Here is a 19021-nt window from a genome sequence, read left to right on the forward strand (position 1 = left end):
AAACAAAGGGAAAATATTTTGCTTAAAGGTAGAAGGTGCTTCCACCACAGGAAAAAAAAGTACCTCCCCTTGCTAACAGAATCATGTATCAGGACAGGGGAAAAGAAACCAAGATAAGGTTGTCCTGTCATTAAAGCACTGAGAAGTGAGGTGTAGGATAAGTTCCCATCTCTACCACTGATTTTCCAGGCAACATGCAGCAAAACATCATTTATGTATTCTTGTTATCCAATTAAAAATCAGTTAACATCACCTTTCCTTTCTCCTTTTTTACCTTTGGTATGTTCTGTCAATTTAAATGGCGGTCTCCTTTGGTCAGAAACCCATGCTTAAAAGAAAAACCTGAAACTTCCCAGGACGGTGGAGTGACAGCTTGCACATGTTGCTGGAACCTGTAAGCCATGGAGCTTTAGCTAAAACAGAGGTCTGCGTACAAGACAAGCACTGGAAAAAAACCCCAAAAACCACAGAATCAAACATGCAAACCGACAAACAGCCCAAACCCCAATCCACAAGTAGCTAAACATCACTCTGCAATTGCTGCACACACTGCCTGCTTTAAGCACTTATAACAAGTTAGTGGTTAGACCAGTTACCTCATCAGCCAAGCTGCAGTAGTAGCCAGTGGTAAATATTTAGTGCAACATACTTACCTAAATGTTAGCAAGAACATTTCGAGGAAATGCTTTTGACCTCACATTTCTGAAGGAGTTTGAATTCCCCTAAGTAAAAACAGCTCAGCTGTCAGAGCCAAGACAAGTTAAAACTGCTTTAAAGGGGTCACTGCAGTTAATGGGGAAAGCCTGACTTCTTAAAAGTGGCTACTGCATCCATCACGAGGATCTTTTGCACTTTCTTTAACATTAGAAAAAATTTATGAGATTGGTTGATGCTGCATCTGTGTTCGTTTTAATGACGATTAATGATATGAATTACTATTTCTCCCTGTTTCATACTGGACAAGAAAGTAGATTTTACACATAAAACTACAGAATAATTCAGGTTGCTAGAAAGCTCTAGGCGTCATCAAGTCCTGCAGTCACAGCAGAGCTGACCTCAAGCTTAAGTCACGTTGCTCAGGGCCTTGTCTGGGAGAGTTTGAGTTTCTCCAAGGATGAAGATTCCGTAACCTCTCTGTGCAGCCCATTCCAGTGCTGCACCAGTATCAGTAGTTCAGAATATTTTATCTTTATATCCTAACAGTTTCCTTCACTGCAACTTGTCTTCTTTCACTGTGTACTTCTGAGAAGAGTATGCATCTTCTCTACAGCTTCTTGTTCAGATAGTGGAAGAAGATACAACTGGATCCACCCTCCTCCTTCCAGCCTTCTCCAGCATGAACAAATGTAGTTCCTTCACATTCCCCTTGAACACCACGTGCTCCATCCCTCTTAATCGTCTTGGTGGCCCCTTTGCTGGACTAGCTCCACTTCATCAATCTCTCCCCATTACTGGGGCACAAAACTGGACACAGTCCTCCAGCTGCTGCCTCACAAGTGCCAAGCTGGGGGGAATAATCTCTTCCTTTAACCTGCTAGCTATGCTTTAGCTAATGCAACCCAGCATGCAGTTAGTCCACATCACACATGGGTGCACTGCTGATTCATCAACACAGCGACCATCCTACAAGCAAACACCTACAATTATATTTGCAAAACATGAAATTAGTCTTTCTGAGTCCTCAGTTTGCATTGGCAATCACCCATCCTCGGCTTGCTGTGGTGCAGAAATTAATATCAAAGCCCTGGCCATCATAAAAATCAATACTAGATACTTTAGTCTTACTCTAGTACTAAAATCAAGAAGCATAGAGAAGGAAATTAGAATCATCAAATTCTTTCAAATGATAATAACTAAAGCAAATTGAGCAGCTATGAAACATCCTGTTCTCTGGAGCTTAAAAGCAACAAGGCAATAAAAAACCCCTAACCCATGCAAAGCTAAATAAGTTTTATGGAGAGATTTTCTTTCTTTTCTCCCCAAGTAAAATCACCAGTTTTTGAAGATTTTGCTTTAGCTGGTACCTTAAAGATTGTACACAATGGAGGGCCATTTAGGCCATGTATATAACTGAAGCCATTTGCAAGCTGCACATCTACAATACCTTCTACCTGAGGTTTATCTCCCAGATTGGTGCAGATAGTTCTTTTCTCTAAGTAAATTAAACTTTGCAGCCCACTGTATGTGGAATTAGGCTAGATAAAAGAATATCCAGCTCTCTGCCGTTGTTATTACAATGCTGTGTTTACGCCATTACCCATGAGGGAAGACTTTTTTTTTTTTGTCCATATAGCTACATTTTTAGGAATAAGAAACACATCTGTGCATGTAATTTTGACTTCACAATTTTAAGTGTCCTTCAGATTTCTACCACTGCTGAAAATACAGAGCTGCCAGTAAAACCCATCCTGGCTTCACAAACTGACTTCCAATATTCTATGACCTCAAAGGGTCTTTTCTCATCTCTTGAGAGAAGATGTGGCTGTGCAAAGTAGTCAGCAGGTACCCCATCTATAGAAAGTAAGAAAAGTTATTAACACCCTTCTTAAGACAGGTGGAAGCGCTGTATGAGCCATGACATTGCTCCAAGGAAAGGGGACAGGCAGAGGGAAAGACTGGGGGAATAAATCCTGTTGGAGGTCAGAGTATTGAACAGGGACAGAGGCTAAAGGAAGCTTCACTTCGAACAGAGAGACAAATCCAGTAAGATTTCTACATCCAGTCACTAATTTATGTATGTGCTTTTAAAAAAATCACATACAGGCCTCAAAATGCAGAATAAATATCAGTTATATGACAATCAGATTAATTCAGATTGGAAAAAAAAAATTCACCAAGAAGAAAACAGCCCTTTAACAACTTCCAAATCCCTAGCTTATATAGAAAAGAGTTCTTGGAAGGAATTTGAAAATCTTGACAGCTATGAGATTACATCCTTCATTTCACACATCTGATTTTACAAAAATAAGGGTGTTCCATTTTCCTACTTGGTGACTTTTGAGACGTTATTTTAACTACGATGGGATGATCAATTGTTTCTGAAGAGGCTGACAGTGTAATAATTATATAGTGAGATCTGTAGTTTCCTTTGGACTCTTGGTTAAGTACAACAAATGTTCTAGGCAGCCTTTACTATTCAAGCAAAATGGATACATCTGCAATTTTAAAATTCCTGCTGCTGAGGTTCTCATATCAGCAACACAACAAAGATCAGCCAGTTTCCCTGAGACAGAAAACTGATGCTTGAAATCTAAAGATACATCTCCAGAGAGAAAAATTACCATAAAATTCAAAGCATGTGTGGAAATTGTTTCCCAAGATGGTTCCACTTTTCTAGATGCAGACTTGACATTCTTGATGCAAGGATGGTTCTCGAGCATTTCAGTTTCATGGTCATGGCATGGGTTATCTTCAACTGACATGGCAAGATCTTTAATCAGCTGCACTAATGTCTTTTTCAAGGATTCTGACACAGAATTTGGTATTTGGTTCTTCACCTATCTCCAGTGTTTGAGTTAATATAGTTACATGGTATCAAATCGCTCTCCATTCCTGTACTCAGCTTCTAAGGTGATACTCCTCAGCTTTCGTATGTATTACTAGGGACCTTGCTTCTCTGCTTGCCACGACCAACATATAAAGGTAACTTGAGGAACTGGGAGGGAGCCTATCAATAAATTATCTTTCAGTCATCAGTAAATCCACAACATTTTTCGTATGGCTATTCAAATCAACAGCGTAGAGGTGAAAGGGCAAAGAAAAAAGGGCCTTAGCACTTTCAGAGCACACCAATTTCCATCCTCCAGTAAGCTATTTTGCTCTCAATGGAAAAGTGGCAGAACCCAAGTTCACGTCTCAGCTTCACTTCCATTCCCAAGAAACAACTGCCCCTGCTGTGGTCTCAAGCCTCAATATTCTGTGGGGCAAAACCTAACACTTCCTTCAGAAAGTACATGCTAAATCCCTCACCTCTCATCCTCCTCCATTTTCCCACTCATCCACTCTCTGGGAACATGAGGCCAGTTCACGTTAGCACACCAAGGCCCAGTTTAACCTGTGATCGCTTATGAAAGCTTTGTGCGGCCCACGAAGGACTAACTCTGCTATAAGCTGCCCTCCTGTCGGCGCCCAAGGTAACCTACGGAAAGCCAGCAGAGGCAGGTACCTCTGCTGGCCCCGTGTGCACGGTGCAGACACGGCTTGAAATAGCCGGTGTGCGTAAAGGAGAGCCCACCCGCACCGCACACCGTCTCTTCCTCTCACTCTGGCTCCCAGCAGCCCTCCCCTCCCATGTACCTCTATCAGAGTCAGTCTCAATTTACACCAGTACATCAGGTAGCAGGATCATTTTGTCAGATGCTGGCCAGTTACCTCATGTGCTAAAAACAGAGGCACACAGCAGCAGCAGTGACTGACTGGCAAACGCCTTTTTAATGGTGACTGACATATTCAATCAAGACAATACGCGAGATGTAAATTGCAAACAATGAAGGACATTTGTATAAGGACAGATGAGACAAAAACAACAAAGCGCCCTGGCTTTGCTTACGAGACACATATGAAAGATTTCTGCTGCTCTTTTCAACCACGGTGCTATTTAGATCACAATTACTTAAAGCGAACCAACAATAATACGAGCTCTTCTGCTACTCTAAGAGAGGCTATAAAAACTCATTGTCAGCTGCATCATTCATCACGATAACCTCATTTCAACTGAAACAAAATCTCTGAGACATCACCTCCCCCCCCCCCCCCCCCCCCTCTTTTTATTTGCCTATAATAAGGTCTATAGTCTGGGGAGCTCTCGGGCTGAATTCCATGCATTGTGATTCACAAAATGAAAATCTGGTATTATATGCCCACTGACATTCACATCAGCAGCAATTCATGCAGCAAAAAGCCATATGCCATGCACCTCTGATTTAACTGTACTACAAAAACATATCCTAGAAAGAAGAAATAAAAATAGAGAGACAAGAATGGTTCCTGGGATCTAATTATTATCCACACTTTAAGGCAGGAATGACAGGGGCAATATCACAAAATATGCTGTTTTGGTGACAGTTCCAGTTAGGCTCTATCATTTCCCTTAGTGACTAACACACTCTACATGCAAGCAAGGAATTCTTTCCCAGTGCAAAAGGTTTCTACAGAGTACAAAAAAAGTGGTTAGCACAGAAAACGTACACTCAATGTTTCTCCTCTGGTTATCAGGCTTTCCACTCAATCATCTTTTTGAAGTCTGAGATGTTTATTGGTTTGATCAGCACCCACAGAGATGAAAATGAAGAGCGCTTTGAAAATACGAAGTACCAACAGTTTTAAACATTGCCATCTCCAGGGTGTTAAGCAGACCCGTACGCGTTCTACAGTAACACACAGGCTTCATTAGGAAGCTGGGGGATAAAAACCACTCTGCCAATGACAGCTAGGTTTTTCACAAATAAGAGATTTCACTGCTGAAACCAACAGTGACTTTCATCACTGGGGAAAGGATAAGACAAACAAGTTTCTGACCAAGGGATGGATTATACTAAAATACTGTTTTCCACTTCAAAAAACAAACAAACAAACAAACAAAACCCAGATGTTTTGTTGAGACACCCCTTCCTTTCCTTGCTTTTTGCTTGAAGAATCCATCTCTTTCTTAGCGTACCCATCCTGGTATATAAAATAGGAAGAATTTCAGCTTTAAAATGCTTTTCCTTTTAAGCCTATGCCCTCCATGAAATCATTGCATAAGAGATCACTGGAGAAGGATAGTTCAGCTAGGATAATAACTAGATGTGACCCTGCTACCAAAGACTTTCAAAGCCTTCTGGCAAAGACAGAAAATAGTAAAGATACTATTTTTAATGAAAAAAAAATCTTTGAACTAGAAAAATAGTTCATAAGCTACAAAGTGCAGAGAAAGGGCAAGTGCTGCTCCTTATTGCTTCATTATCCAGTCTAAGTACTTATATTTCACAAATTAATTTTTTTAAAATGTATTTGCATTCTTGACAATGCTAGAAAAATTTTCAAAAGGAATCAACCAACTAGATTTAAAAATGCAATACTCTTGTTCAGTTCCTTTGAGCTTGACAGTCCCAACCTTTGGGGTACGAACATTTAAATTTAGATCTGATTTTTACAGACTGATGCCTCATAAGTGGAAGACTGCATCTTCAGCGTCTTAAACATCCCTTCTCAGGTTCCTGCAGCCAGAAGCAGCAGATGAGTAATAAACTGGCTTTGACAAACGCAGTGGGACACATTTGGAGATCTGACAGGTGTAGATAAATGCACAGAGATGGAAAAGACTAAACAGAGCCATTCCTAAAAGAGCAGCCGACGAAGGAATAAACTTGCAATATCCAGGCCAGAAAAAACATAGAGGGAACACTGACCAAATGCTAGGGAAAGGTCTTAAACAGGCTCTCCCTACATTACACTAAATTGCACTGCTTAAAATAGACCCTTCTGAAGGAAATGGTTGCTAACGGAATAGACCTGACAACCTTCCCGCACCCAAATTATGCTCTTCTAGGAGATTCCCATTGTATTTGGAGGGTGGTTTTTTTCTTCAATTAAAAAAACATGTTTTCTGTATAAGCTATGGAGCAGATTTGCAAAACGTTAATTGCTATACATTTTTTTATAAATTCATGCATTACACAATTAATGATACAATATATTTATAGCAATTATCTGTTTCCAATAAAAGTTAATAAAGTGCTAATGGCCTCAGGTGTGAAAATGTGGAATTTAATTTGTGCCTATCTGCCTAAGCCTGGGGAATACTGAACTCACTCTATGTGAGAATAATTTATTTGCAGTATCCCTGACTGATACAAACAAAGCATTGCCAAGGGAAGGTGCAATAAAGCTAACAGAGAGGTATCATCATTCCACTAGCCCAGCGTTTTTCATAGGTAAAAGGCAAACAGAACAGCCTTTCAAAGCTTCTCTCAAAAGTAGTTAAATTCATCTGCTTTAGACTGGCGAAAAAACACCCGTAAGAAAACAATAAATGCTTTGGAGAGCATCTGTGAAGAGCGATTCATCATCCCTTTCCCTCCTTATCATTGAAAGGAAAAGCAGGTGACAGACAGATTTACAGACTGACCAAAGGATTTTACTTTCAAGTTTGTTTGAATTAATTTTTCTCCTGTTTGAGGTAATGGTTCTTTCACGTTCCTGGAGCTATCACTTGCCATCCTCCTCCACGCATCCCTCTGAGGGGGTGGAAAGAGGCGCACAGACACAGAGGAAAGCACCACCTTCGGGGCTGGAGCTGCTGCTGCAGCCTGGAGCTGTGACCGGGTGGTGGAGGAGGCTGGAGCAAACGGCCAGAAATCCTGGTTCTGCTTTTGGCCCTGCCGCTGCTTCACTGCCAAGGCACTTGAGCTCTGGATGCCTTTGCCTCCTTCCTGTAAAATGGGGTTTATCAAGACATGGCCAACTCTGCAATCAGCAGAAAAGTGCAGAATATTGTTAATGCCACTAGAGGGGATCACTTGAGCATGCTAGGAGACCTGTTCCTCCTCCAGGTGTGTGGCAAAGCCCTGCCACTTCCAGGTCAGGCATGGAGCTGCCATGGCAAGGACTAGCACTAGGACAACAAGGTTGCAGCCGGAGGGCATTTCGGACAGGATCTGTGCACAGTCCACTCCTGGAGTCTCCCCAATCTGCAGAGGACTGGGAAAAGCAGGTGACAGCTCCTCTGCCACACTGCTGCTCTGACCTTTTCCAAATGACCCTCTATACCTTTGCTTCTGTACGGGTAACTCGCATTATCTGATGGTGGTATATACACAACACGTTTCCATACAAAACACCACTCACACAAGTACGCTCCTTAAAAGCCTGCCCTTGAACACTTAGTCATATTTTGAACCTAGCCTTACACAATTATTCATCCTACAGCTACCGAAAGCATGACAACACTAGAGAAGCTGAGAAACCTGTGGCATGGCATTTCTAAACTGTCAGCGAGCAAGGAAATGGTGTTTTTCATTTTTATGTTATGCTTGGTTACCTTTTCTGTTATCTTGTCACAGAGCAAGGAAAAATGTTCACAGGGTCTGAGCATGAGCAATAAACATCTTTTGTGGTTATCAAACGCCTCAGTGTTTGCTTTGGTATTTAATTACAGGACTCACGTAGGGCATTTATTGTTTGCATCTGCTGCCAGTGTGAACAATGTCTACTCTACTGATTACCACACAAGACAGTTTGTTATGTGTATACCTGTCAGCAACATATCTTATCGTCTTCCTGAGCAGACCCCACTCCTGCACGGGGATCCAGCGCTGTGGCTTGGTGTGTCACTGAAATAGCCAAATACCGCAAGTGCAGTTGCTCAGGGTACCCAGGTCTGTCACTGTGAAATGAATACTAGCTTCGCCAAAATGCTGAAATCAGATTTTCTGAGAATGTTTTTCTTATTACAGAATAAATTTTCATAGAACATTTAAAAGCTGGTGTTTTATACTATGACTATCTCAAACACATGGCCAGCGGGTAAAATAAATTAACTAGAGTTCTCAATAATGAGAAAAATGCATCAGTAGCATCATTAGCCAACCTCATCCCACTTTCCTATTCCTTAAACCTGTAGTTTCAGTGAATGCAGATTTTCATTTCAAGTGCCATACGCCACAGGGCTTTCCAAGTTTTTCAGTTTTGTCATCCCCTACTTAACTTTAGCCGTGTTGAAATGATAATCTGTGTCTTGCTATGATTAGTCATTTTTGGCCATCTAAAAACCTAAAAGCAGCTATTATTTTGCCCATTCTCTACAAAGCAGCTTCAAAACCTTGGTAGGTGAACCAAATAATTTTATCTTTTTCCTTCCACACAGGGACTAGAAGCAGTAATTGTTATTCTTAATTTTTTTTAAGATGGCACTACACTAGGCACAGAATTAGAGAATTGTTCATATTGTTCTGCAGGTTTAATAAGACAAGCTATGGCTGGCCCTGCAATTAAAATAATCCATTTGCTCACCCTTCTTCCTATTAGCATGTGAACTTCAAACCTATAAAAAGTAGCAGACTGAAATCTCTGGAGAACAGAGGTAAGAGGATAATCTTGTCCCCTACATAATGTCCTGTCTGTGGTCTCCTTGTCTCATGAGAAATAATATGTGTATTTTAAAAGAAGATCACTGATAAGATAGCGATCTCAATGTAAATCCTCATTAGGGCAACACAGGTGCATTTACTTAAGCACAACTAGTGGGGATCAACAAAAAATTTTCCATTCGGAGTATGCTTTCATTTGGTCCCATGGAAGGAATTTTGCAGTGGGGCCGTTACCTTGAATTCCACCTACCATCCTGTTAAGAATAAACAAAAAAACACCAACCAATTTAAGTACATCTTAGTCTGTGTGGCAGCAGGGCCTGATTACCCTGAGCAGAGTGTAGGTGGGCCCTGCGTGAGGGAAAACTGACTGATGGGCACCTATTTAAATGGGCAAGCTGGTGATGAAGGTTTCTAGATGCTGGAGTGTGAGATAACTCAGTCCAGCTTTCTTACAGTCAGCACTGACTCCAAAAATCAATACACAATGCTTTCTTCTCCTGCAATAAAACACGTAGAATTATGTAAAGCTTGGAGATGAGATTATATTTTCAAAGTCATAAACCATGCTGTCTGCTCACAAATGACTGTGGAGGACAGAGCTTGTAAAGTGTCCTTTGATCATCTGTAGGCTCAAAGAAAAACAAAAAGGTTTCAAATGGAATTGTTGCCACTTGCATGTCTGTCTATCCAACTGCGTCTTAATTTCTCTAGAAAACTCACCAGGCATGAATTATGTATATCTTCAAATGTTATAAAGGCATAATATAAGCTTAGCTGCCTGACTGAATTATTCTATTCAGATATCTACCAGTATACTGAGAGACTATAAAAAAGGTTTTAGGTCTGACGGTATCATACTATCACCATAGAGATCCAAGGAGTTTTTCTAATGCAAGAGTTGACAGAAGGTGTCTGTTTTAATGAATGAGAATCAGAGAGACAAAGCATGAGATCATAAATGTTTCACTAAAACACCATAAAATTCTTCCAACTATCAGCAAAGTGCCTTTTTAATTATTTTTTTGAAGCTTGAAAAATGATATCTCCACAAACCTATATGATATCTCCACAACATGGACTGAGGAACCACGATGGCACAGTATGCCATTTTGTCATCAAAAGAAAGTCTTAATCTAATGCTTAAAAAAACCTTGAGAACCGGCAATGAAACCTGAGGGGAAGTATTCAGTCATCTCCCTTCTTTCAGTGCCTATCATTCTCCAATGCAAGAGAGGAGGAAATAAATCTCTGTATGTGCACACAGACCTCCTACAGCCCCTCAAGGTACAAGCTATTGTGATTAATCAAAAGTTTAAAATTAAACAAAAAGCTCCTTTTCTTCAATTATGATTAAAGATCAAAGCAAGTGGATTAGCGTTTTAGCAGAATCTCCAGGTCTCAAGACTTACCATGCAATATACTGAGAGTGTCCAATTTTGTTCTGGAGATTTTGGGGGAGGAAGGGAAGAAGGAAGAAAATGAATGATCCCATCAGCCAGTAAACTGTAGCAAAGTGGTGTTTCATACATTACCATGACAATCAAGTTATTGAAACTGAAAAATAGTAACACACAGAGAGGATAAAAGAGAATTTTTCAACAGTAACTAAGCTACTACATCTTGTGAGGCCTGCTTTCTTCCCATTCACTCCTGAAGCAGGGGCTGAGTGCTCCCTGGGTCCACATGGCCTTCACCTGCCAAGTTTTCAAAAGTAACTGCACAGAAACAGGTACCCTTAGCACACAGGAGAGATGCAGAAGGAATACTAACATGCCTTGATCACCAAAGCCTCTTGCCAGGTAAGTATTAAAAATGATGGTGTTTAGTTTGCTAAAGCCATCTGCACTGGCAGCTGTCACCCACCAACCAGATGGGTAAACCTTGGGTACCACTATATAACGTATCATCCCCCGCAAATCCAGAAGTGCTTCACAAGCCCACACAACAACACAGTTTGCTTCACCTCACAGATCCCTTTAGAGATTTATCAGCTGAGTAATGCACATCACCACCACATGTCATTTGAAGTGGATAAGAGCACAAAAATCTCCTTATGACTAAAAGAAAGGATTTAGACAAGCAGAACATAATTACTGAACTGTTAGACATGAGAGTCACAAGAGTTTAGTATTCCCTCCCCTTTACAAAAACAGTTACAAAATCAAGAGTGATTTCCGCAGGCAGAGATCCTGGGTTCATCTCTCGTGCACCACAGTGCCACCACCAGACACAAATCCTGGTAGCACCATGGCAACTGTTTCAGATTTGCCCCATGGAGTTAAAGATCACCTATGTCTTCAATGACGCATGCAGTAGGACCTACCTCCTGCCTTGCTGAACCTGAAAGAGCTGCTGGGTGAATTCGCAGGATTTTCAGTAACAGAAAACACAAACAGCAAACTAGTCAGATCAGAGAAGAAACTACCTGGTCTTCCATGAAGCTCCACAGCAACGCCTAACACGGAAAAGTAAATTTCTTTGGGTTTTTTTAGGGTGATCTGGGCTGTTGCCAGAAACAGGACCATTCTTTTCCTGAATCCCCTAGGATTACTAATAATATTCCAACTCAAGATGTGAGAAATTATGTACCCAAGTTTTTCTTCTACTGAGACAGAAGCTCTGTAAGTAATAGGCAGTTGTTAATACACTTGTTTAGAACAACCACAGATTATGAAGTAGTCTCAAAAAAGTCGTTGCTTTTTTAAGCCCTTGATTTTAGGTTTCTATACGGTTTGGTTAATTATCTTGCTATTGCTCCTTTTGCACTCCCGGACCACTAGGTAAGAGAAGCATGTCAGAAATTCCATGCAAGAACAAGCCTCTAGGTCATCTAGCTACAGCAGCACACGTTTTGGACTTCTCTCTTCTGCCTGGGCTCTGGTACTGCTGCCATCTACCTTACCTAAAAGAACCCAACAAAGGTTACTCAACACTGTGTCCTAAAGATTCACCTTCACTCTGCAGAGGAAAATGGACATTCAGACCACTCTAATAATAGATAGTTCCAATTAGAAGTTAGGCTCAATCATTCTTACTAGCTCTCACATAACATTTGAGTCTGGTGACTTCAGAGCACTGGTATGCCACATGCTGACACAGTGCAACAGTCTCACTTTTCATTCTCAATCAACAGCTGATTCATTCTCAGTCAACATCTAGTCCCAGGGAGAGGCCCAAGATCCAGTCAAAGGATCCCAACAAAGATAAGGATGCCAGCTGGCCACCAAAGCACGAGTTTGTCATTCTTACAGAATGCCAAAGATACTTTTCAGCCTCCTGGTAAGTTAGACAGCTAAAATAGGGTGTGTAGGGACCGTTAAGACAGAAAGGCCTGTTCTTCATAGCTTTGCTGAGAGTCAGGAGATTGGCTGAAACTTCCAGAACTCTGTCTTACAACAAAAAGGGTGCAATACTGAGGGGGGGTGTTGGGTTTTTTGTTTGGTTTGGGTTTTTTTTTGTTTTAGCAGGCTAAACCGCACAGCACTTTGTCAGGATTGTGTCCACCCTTGAATATTTTATCACTTTAGTGCTCATATGAAATGAAGAGGATGCACAGAATTATCACTGCAGTACCCTCTTTGCATTATTTACAACCTTAGAGGCTGCAGCACTTCAGCATAATATTGCTAACATAAAAAGGCAGAATTTCCCCTCAAGCCAGGTTTTTAGTTTCACAGTCTGCAGTGCAACATGATGGAAAAAGGGCTGTGAACCTCCCTTACACATCCCATTCCCTACCCCCACTTTCTAAATGCTGGCCCTCTGATGTGCAAAGAATCTGAACAGATGAAAACTCCACAGCATTCAGCAGAAGCAGGATCAGTAAACCCCTGTGCCTCTAGGGAAGAATACGTGGCCTTGTTTCACCATCCTGCCCAGTTATTCCCACCCCACCCTTTTTCTTGCCTTGTTAAAGTCCTCTGAAGTTGCCCTCATTTCCTTCCATGTCTTGTTCAAGAGCTGAATGCAGATACAGAAGAATTCCTCAAACGATCTGTCATGGGTGAAGAACATGGGATGGAAATCGTTGCAGGTCTCACTGGCTAAAAACAGAAAAACAAGGAGGGTGGAATAAAACATGTACAGGCAGGAGCTTCAAAAAATAAACATAAAATGCAATCAGCCACAAAATTTAAAAGACACTGTAATTGAGCGGAATCTCAGTTCTAGTAGCAAAGGATGTCAAAACATTATCCCAAAAAGTCAGCCTTGATTTACAGTCTTAAAGACGATGAAAACACGGTATAGAGCCTGTCTGCAGGAGACCAGCAGCAAGAAGAGGAAGCAACTACCTGTTTGCCTGAATATTCTCTCCATGGGTGTTTTGTTTGTGCCAAGTTTTGTTGTTCAGGCCGGGACTGAGAGATAGAGGGAAGAAGCACAAGTCTCCTCATCAAAACAACAGCCCTCCCCACTGCTAACAGCATGTACCATATTGCCTGCTGAGAACCAAACACCAAACCCCATCAGTCACAGAATAGTATTAGATCAATGTACACATTGAAATGTGAAGCTCTGCTGACACAGCAGATGATCTACCATATTGTACATGGATATACCACAGAGGTAACCAAAGAAATCTAGACATATAGATGAGAATGTATCTGATTAAATTTGTTCTTTGAAAATAACTGGAAACAAAAGAAATGGATCTTCTGTCACCTGTCCCTTATCTGAGGTGCAAAAAAAAAACCCGACCCCAAACTTCCTTTTTTTAATTAAATACTGGCTTTAAGGAAGGAAAAAATAAAAGAATACTATAATGATGATCCCAAAACGGAAAAGTACAGTTTGGTAAGACTGCTGTGAATCTCCCTGAGCAAAGAATGGGTTTTCAAAAAATAAGGGCTGAAGCAATGCTGACCTCTGGGCACATCTGAACAACCTGGGAACAGAAGGGGCTTTAGCCAAGTTCTGAAAAGGATCCTTAATCCCTGCCATGACTTGCAGGGCCACCTCAGTAGGTTGCATATTTATGTTTTTAAAAAAACTAACCAAAAAAGTCAAGTTGACTAAGCCTTTCTTCATATACCCAGTCCCCAAATCTCTCAGCTTCAGCTTTCACCTCTGCATGAGTGCTCCTTTGGACTTTTCCAGCAGTTCCTCACATGCCTATACAGCAGCATCTTCCCTTACTTCAGGATCAAGCAGCCACTGCTTAGGCAAGCTTCCTCCTCTGCAAGAACAGCAGAATTATCAAGCATCGGGATAAATCACCCTTTTCCTGAGGCTGGATCATTGTCTGACATCTGCTTTCTCTCAGTAGAGCTGGAGAAATTAAAATTAAGACTCTTTGCAGGAGAATGTGAATGGCTCAGGCAGGCTGACTCCCTGCATCAGCTGCAAACACCTGGTCCTGGTACCTCTTCTAGCCACAAAACCACTGTTTCAGCGGGTTTAGTTACCTCTGCTGCACCAATAACTCTGCCACAGGAACATGAGTTGTGCTTAGCATCTCCTGAACCCCCAAAGAAAAAGGGTTTCTGATCTTTCCCAACATGCAGTATTCCAATTATAAAGCAAAACTCTGAAGCTTAATTGTAAATTTGAAGCTCAATTTTAACATCAGATTTACTAAGATCTAATCAATTCCTTAGCTACATAGCAAGCATGAGAGTTAATTTTGGAGCACAGGTTTCATTCTAATCAAATAAACTCCATTTACTTCAAAGGATGTGCAGTCAAGGGGGAATTAGTCAAAGCAGAGACCTATATTTATGAGGCACGACTCAATCCCTTTAAAAGAATAAAACGCCTCAGGCATGATTTTCAGAGCACCTTCAGTTTCCATTCATTCCACTGGAGCTGCAAGGGCTCAGCACTTCCAATAATCAGACTTTCAGTCTGTAATAATGTCAGAGACACAACAGAACAGATTCTCAGAGGGCACTTGTCTTTAAGTCATGAAATACTATAATGATGAGAAGAAATAAAATAACACCAAGCAGAAGAATGCAGCCAGCACCTTCGCTATATAAATCACACCACAAAACAAGGCAATAACCCTCGACATGCACTGGCCTTTCTGATCCTCCTCAGAGCCTGAGCTTATCACTGCTCCTGCTCATAAAAATCAATAAATCAAAATTAATGGAAAGGCTAGGGATTCTCAGAAACTTGATCATTGGTTCTAACTCATGCTTCTTATGATAATCAGCTCCAAACCGTATCTACTATGTTGAGTGTTCTGCATGCAGAATCAGAGGTGCCACCTCCCCCCCTCCTTTTTTTTATAACTAGGCAACATACTGTGTTTAATGTCTTTTTAGTCTGAAAATGAAAGAGTGAAAAATCACTGTTATTGATATGAATGGAGAAAGTTAGGTCTGTTAGAAAGCAGGATCAATGTCTTAAAGCACATAACAAATCCTACGAAAAATTCAAAACCAAATGATAAACAGCTTCTTCAAAATTCCTGCCAGCATCCAGATAGTAGAGGAAAACAAAAATCCATACTCAACTTCAGAGGTAGCTTTTTTGTACCTCTTGAAAATTCTATCCAAAATAATACAATTCAATGGAAAAATCACAAAGGAAGCACATCAGCAGTGTTTATATTATAGCATATCTACAGGCTGCAGCTCAGGTCACATCTATGTTCTGCTCAGAGTGTTTAAATATCTAATGAAAGACAACGCTTGCCCCACTACTTTCTTTCTCCCTCTGACAGATACGATGAGGATGAAGGAAAAGGCAATACTGTGTTACTAGTGGTTTGCAGATCAGAGTAAGACCGAGTCACAACCTGCGGTCTTACACCACTCTCTCCAGCCCCAAGTCAGCATCTCCAATATCAGAGCACTACCTCTCTCTGCAGAGTGGGCAAATTTAGAGGCTGCTCAGCTTTACTAATTCAAAACTTCCTGGATTTATTTTTTTACTAACTTGCAATTTGACTAGTTGTAAACTGAAGCAGAGATCCAGCACTAGAATAATTTGGAGACCTTCTACATAAGAGCTGTGGGCAAAATTCCTGCCCTTAAGCCCAGCACTGTCTAACCTTCATTTTCATGAGCAGGGACTAACAACATTTATAACCACACAAAACCACACACACGGCTGCAACACATGGACACAAATCATCATGATTATTTAATAACATCATCAAGTTTTAATTACGCCTCTGTGAGATCACCTTCGAAAGGCAAGTCACAGATGTCTGGCCTACATAAATCAGGTGAAGATCTTGTTGATTTTCCTTTCTTGGCACAATTCTTGGAGCTGTAGATCAATGTTCCTCCTCTCAGGATTCAAGTAGTCCTTCAAGCTTCTAACTGATCTATAGCTGTGACTTTGAGGAAGAAGCTTAGTTCATTTCTCATCATAAATTGCACTGGCAAAAAAAGAGCTAATTTCTACCTGGGAGTTTATGTGGTTTCTTCAGTGTATATTTTTAGTGTCTACCCAACACAATTTTGTCTGTCAGTTCATTTTCTAAATTACAACAAAGATGTTCAAGCATCCCAGACTGTTCGAGCGGTAAACAGACTTGATCTGTTAACGTTGTTCCTCAGTGGATTAGTGGAAAACAACAGGGAAAAAGAAAATAAATTGAGAAAGAAGAAAAGACTTATACCTTCATTTTTTATCCCATCTCTAAACGCCTTTTCCCATGAGAAACATCATCATCAGGACCGAATTTCTTCTAGCAGTGTCAAGAACAGTTAGGTATTTGCATATTTCCATAAGCCTGTCTTGGAAGGGCACAGATTATATCATGATATTTCAATAACTGTTCGACTTCAAGTACAGCATAGGTTTAAATTTCAAAGTTGCTGTGGTGAACTGAATGCAGACAATAGGGATTTCTGCATGTAAGACAGACTCCATGAAAGGACAAGTGCACCAGACGAGGCAGCAGGCTGGTGTGTCACCTCACTGTCCAAACCAGTATGAACAAAAGGTCACCAGTTCAAAAGAAGCTTGTTGATAACCGTAAGTGCTGACTACATCTTTTCCCCACCTTAAAAAGTAGGCTATGTGTAGATACCTATAACTAGTTTCCACTTGGAAAGGGGAAAAAAAATATGAATACAATTTTTTTATCTTCGAATTTATTTTGTGCAATACTTGGAAGTAACAGAGATAACCCCTCCCTCCCCGCAAAGCTACAACAGCAGACAGAGACACAGTAATACACCTCTCTAGGCAAGCTACTGCCCTTGATCTTAAGAAACCTCTGCTTTCTTCCTGACTCTGCTAAACTACCATGTTGATACTAGAGAGTCATCCCCCACCACGTCTTTAAAATGGCAGCTGGTCATTCTGACCTCCATTGTGAAGTTCTTGAATTTGGGAAATGACAAAGGTTGTACTGGTGTGAAAGCAAAATAATAAATAGCCATATCTATCACGAAGAGGAATGTTTGAAATTAGGAACCACCCAACACATTATTTTCAAAATCCATTCATAATGCTCTGGGGGGACAAGTTGAGGTGATTTAAATGGTCATTTTTCTGTAAATTTAAGGCTTGGACCCATCACATTGGGAATGCATATCAAAGACAATTTACTAATCACAAACGAGCCACCTCATTCATGGATGTCAGGCATGTACAATTGGTCTACAAAATACAACTAGAATAGATTTGATTAAGTAGATAATAAATAAAAGTGGTAACATTGCTGTGTGTTCTCAAATATTTCAAGAGCAGACAGACAGCTTAAATCAATCAAATTATTGAGTCAGCCACATAAATACGGTCACCTGGCATTAATGCTGTCACACATAAAGGGACAGACAGACACCCGTGGTGAGGAGTAAGCCTCTGTGCTGGGGGTGGTATTAACGGATCCTGTGCACCATGAAACTCATCAAGAAAAGCATCCTGAAATTCCATCAGCACAATTTTGAGATGAGGGAAGCAGTCATACAGAGCCCTGGGAAACTGGTTTGCAAAGTCCCAGGGAGAAAGGGGTTTGAAAACATCTCCCTGTCTGAAAGGTACTTGGGATCCATGTGATCCAATCTTCAGAGATCTGCGTTTTCTATTACTGAGCTGCTGCTTAATTCTGGGTGAGTCATTTATCCCCTCTGTTGTTTTCCCCAATTTCACAGAATGGAGATGATAATATTTGATCAGAGAGGAGGCGGGTGGAAAGATCCATTGCACTTTCTGAAGTGCAGCAAGATCCACAAATGAAGGGTGCAATATGGACCTTGGAAATATCATCTCCACTTGGCACGGCCTCCTCTGGGATTATTATTTGCCAATAACAGAAGACAACCGAAGAGCAACTAGCTCTCACTAGCTCTCAGGAGAAGCAGCACTGTAATTTCTGCTTCTCCCTGAAGATGCGATACAGTAAAAATAACTACTGCCATGACCATTTTTATATATGTAATCAAAAATTCTCTCAGTAACACATAGAGTACGTAAGAAAAAGCACACCTAATACTGCAGAAATACAGCGACTGCCAAGTTATCTACACCACTGATCCCTGTAGTCTGCTGGCAATAATTTGAGAGAAAACCTTTGGCTACCTTTCTGGCACATGATAGGGAAACAGTGTAATTTAAGGCAAGGAAGGTCATTAGCAATGGCAAGGCAGTAATGAAGTAGTAATATTGCTGCCAATCATGTAATTTTCTTTCCTAGGGAACAGTGCTGTTTAGAAGGCTCAATCGTTATTAGAACAAAAGCCACTCCTCCTTTTTACTTTGAGAGAGTACAATACAACCAATTAAGCTTCAAGACACAGCAAAACAATGCAAAAAGCAAAGCTGCATTTGTTAAATTCCAAATCTAGGTGAATTATGTGAGGGTTTTGTTTCACCTGCTTTGAAACAAAAAGGGGATAAGGAAGCACACTGCATCACTGAACTGTGCAAGATGTGCTGCTGGTTTCCCGCCGGGTGTGGACGCATGTATGTGTGTCTCAGAAAATGTCATCCCAGACAAGGATATCAGGAGTGAATCCAAATCCAAAATTTCAGCACCAAAGTAG

General features: G+C 40.9%; 1 protein-coding gene across 3 annotated transcripts in view; it reads right to left on the reverse strand.

Moving 5' to 3' along the window:
• The window catches only part of ELMO1 (engulfment and cell motility 1), a 310449-nt gene that overhangs the window by 93356 nt on the left and 198072 nt on the right, over nucleotides 1–19021 (reverse strand). For all 3 annotated transcript variants that reach the window (XM_082337795.1, XM_082337794.1, XM_082337796.1), the window contains one exon: nucleotides 12978–13114. In XM_082337795.1, the coding sequence (XP_082193921.1) occupies nucleotides 12978–13114 (137 nt within the window). The remainder of the gene's footprint in view (nucleotides 1–12977; nucleotides 13115–19021) is intronic.

This window comes from Platalea leucorodia, assembly GCF_965183815.1.
Source record: "Platalea leucorodia genome assembly, chromosome: 1".
Lineage (NCBI taxonomy): Eukaryota > Metazoa > Chordata > Aves > Pelecaniformes > Threskiornithidae > Platalea > Platalea leucorodia.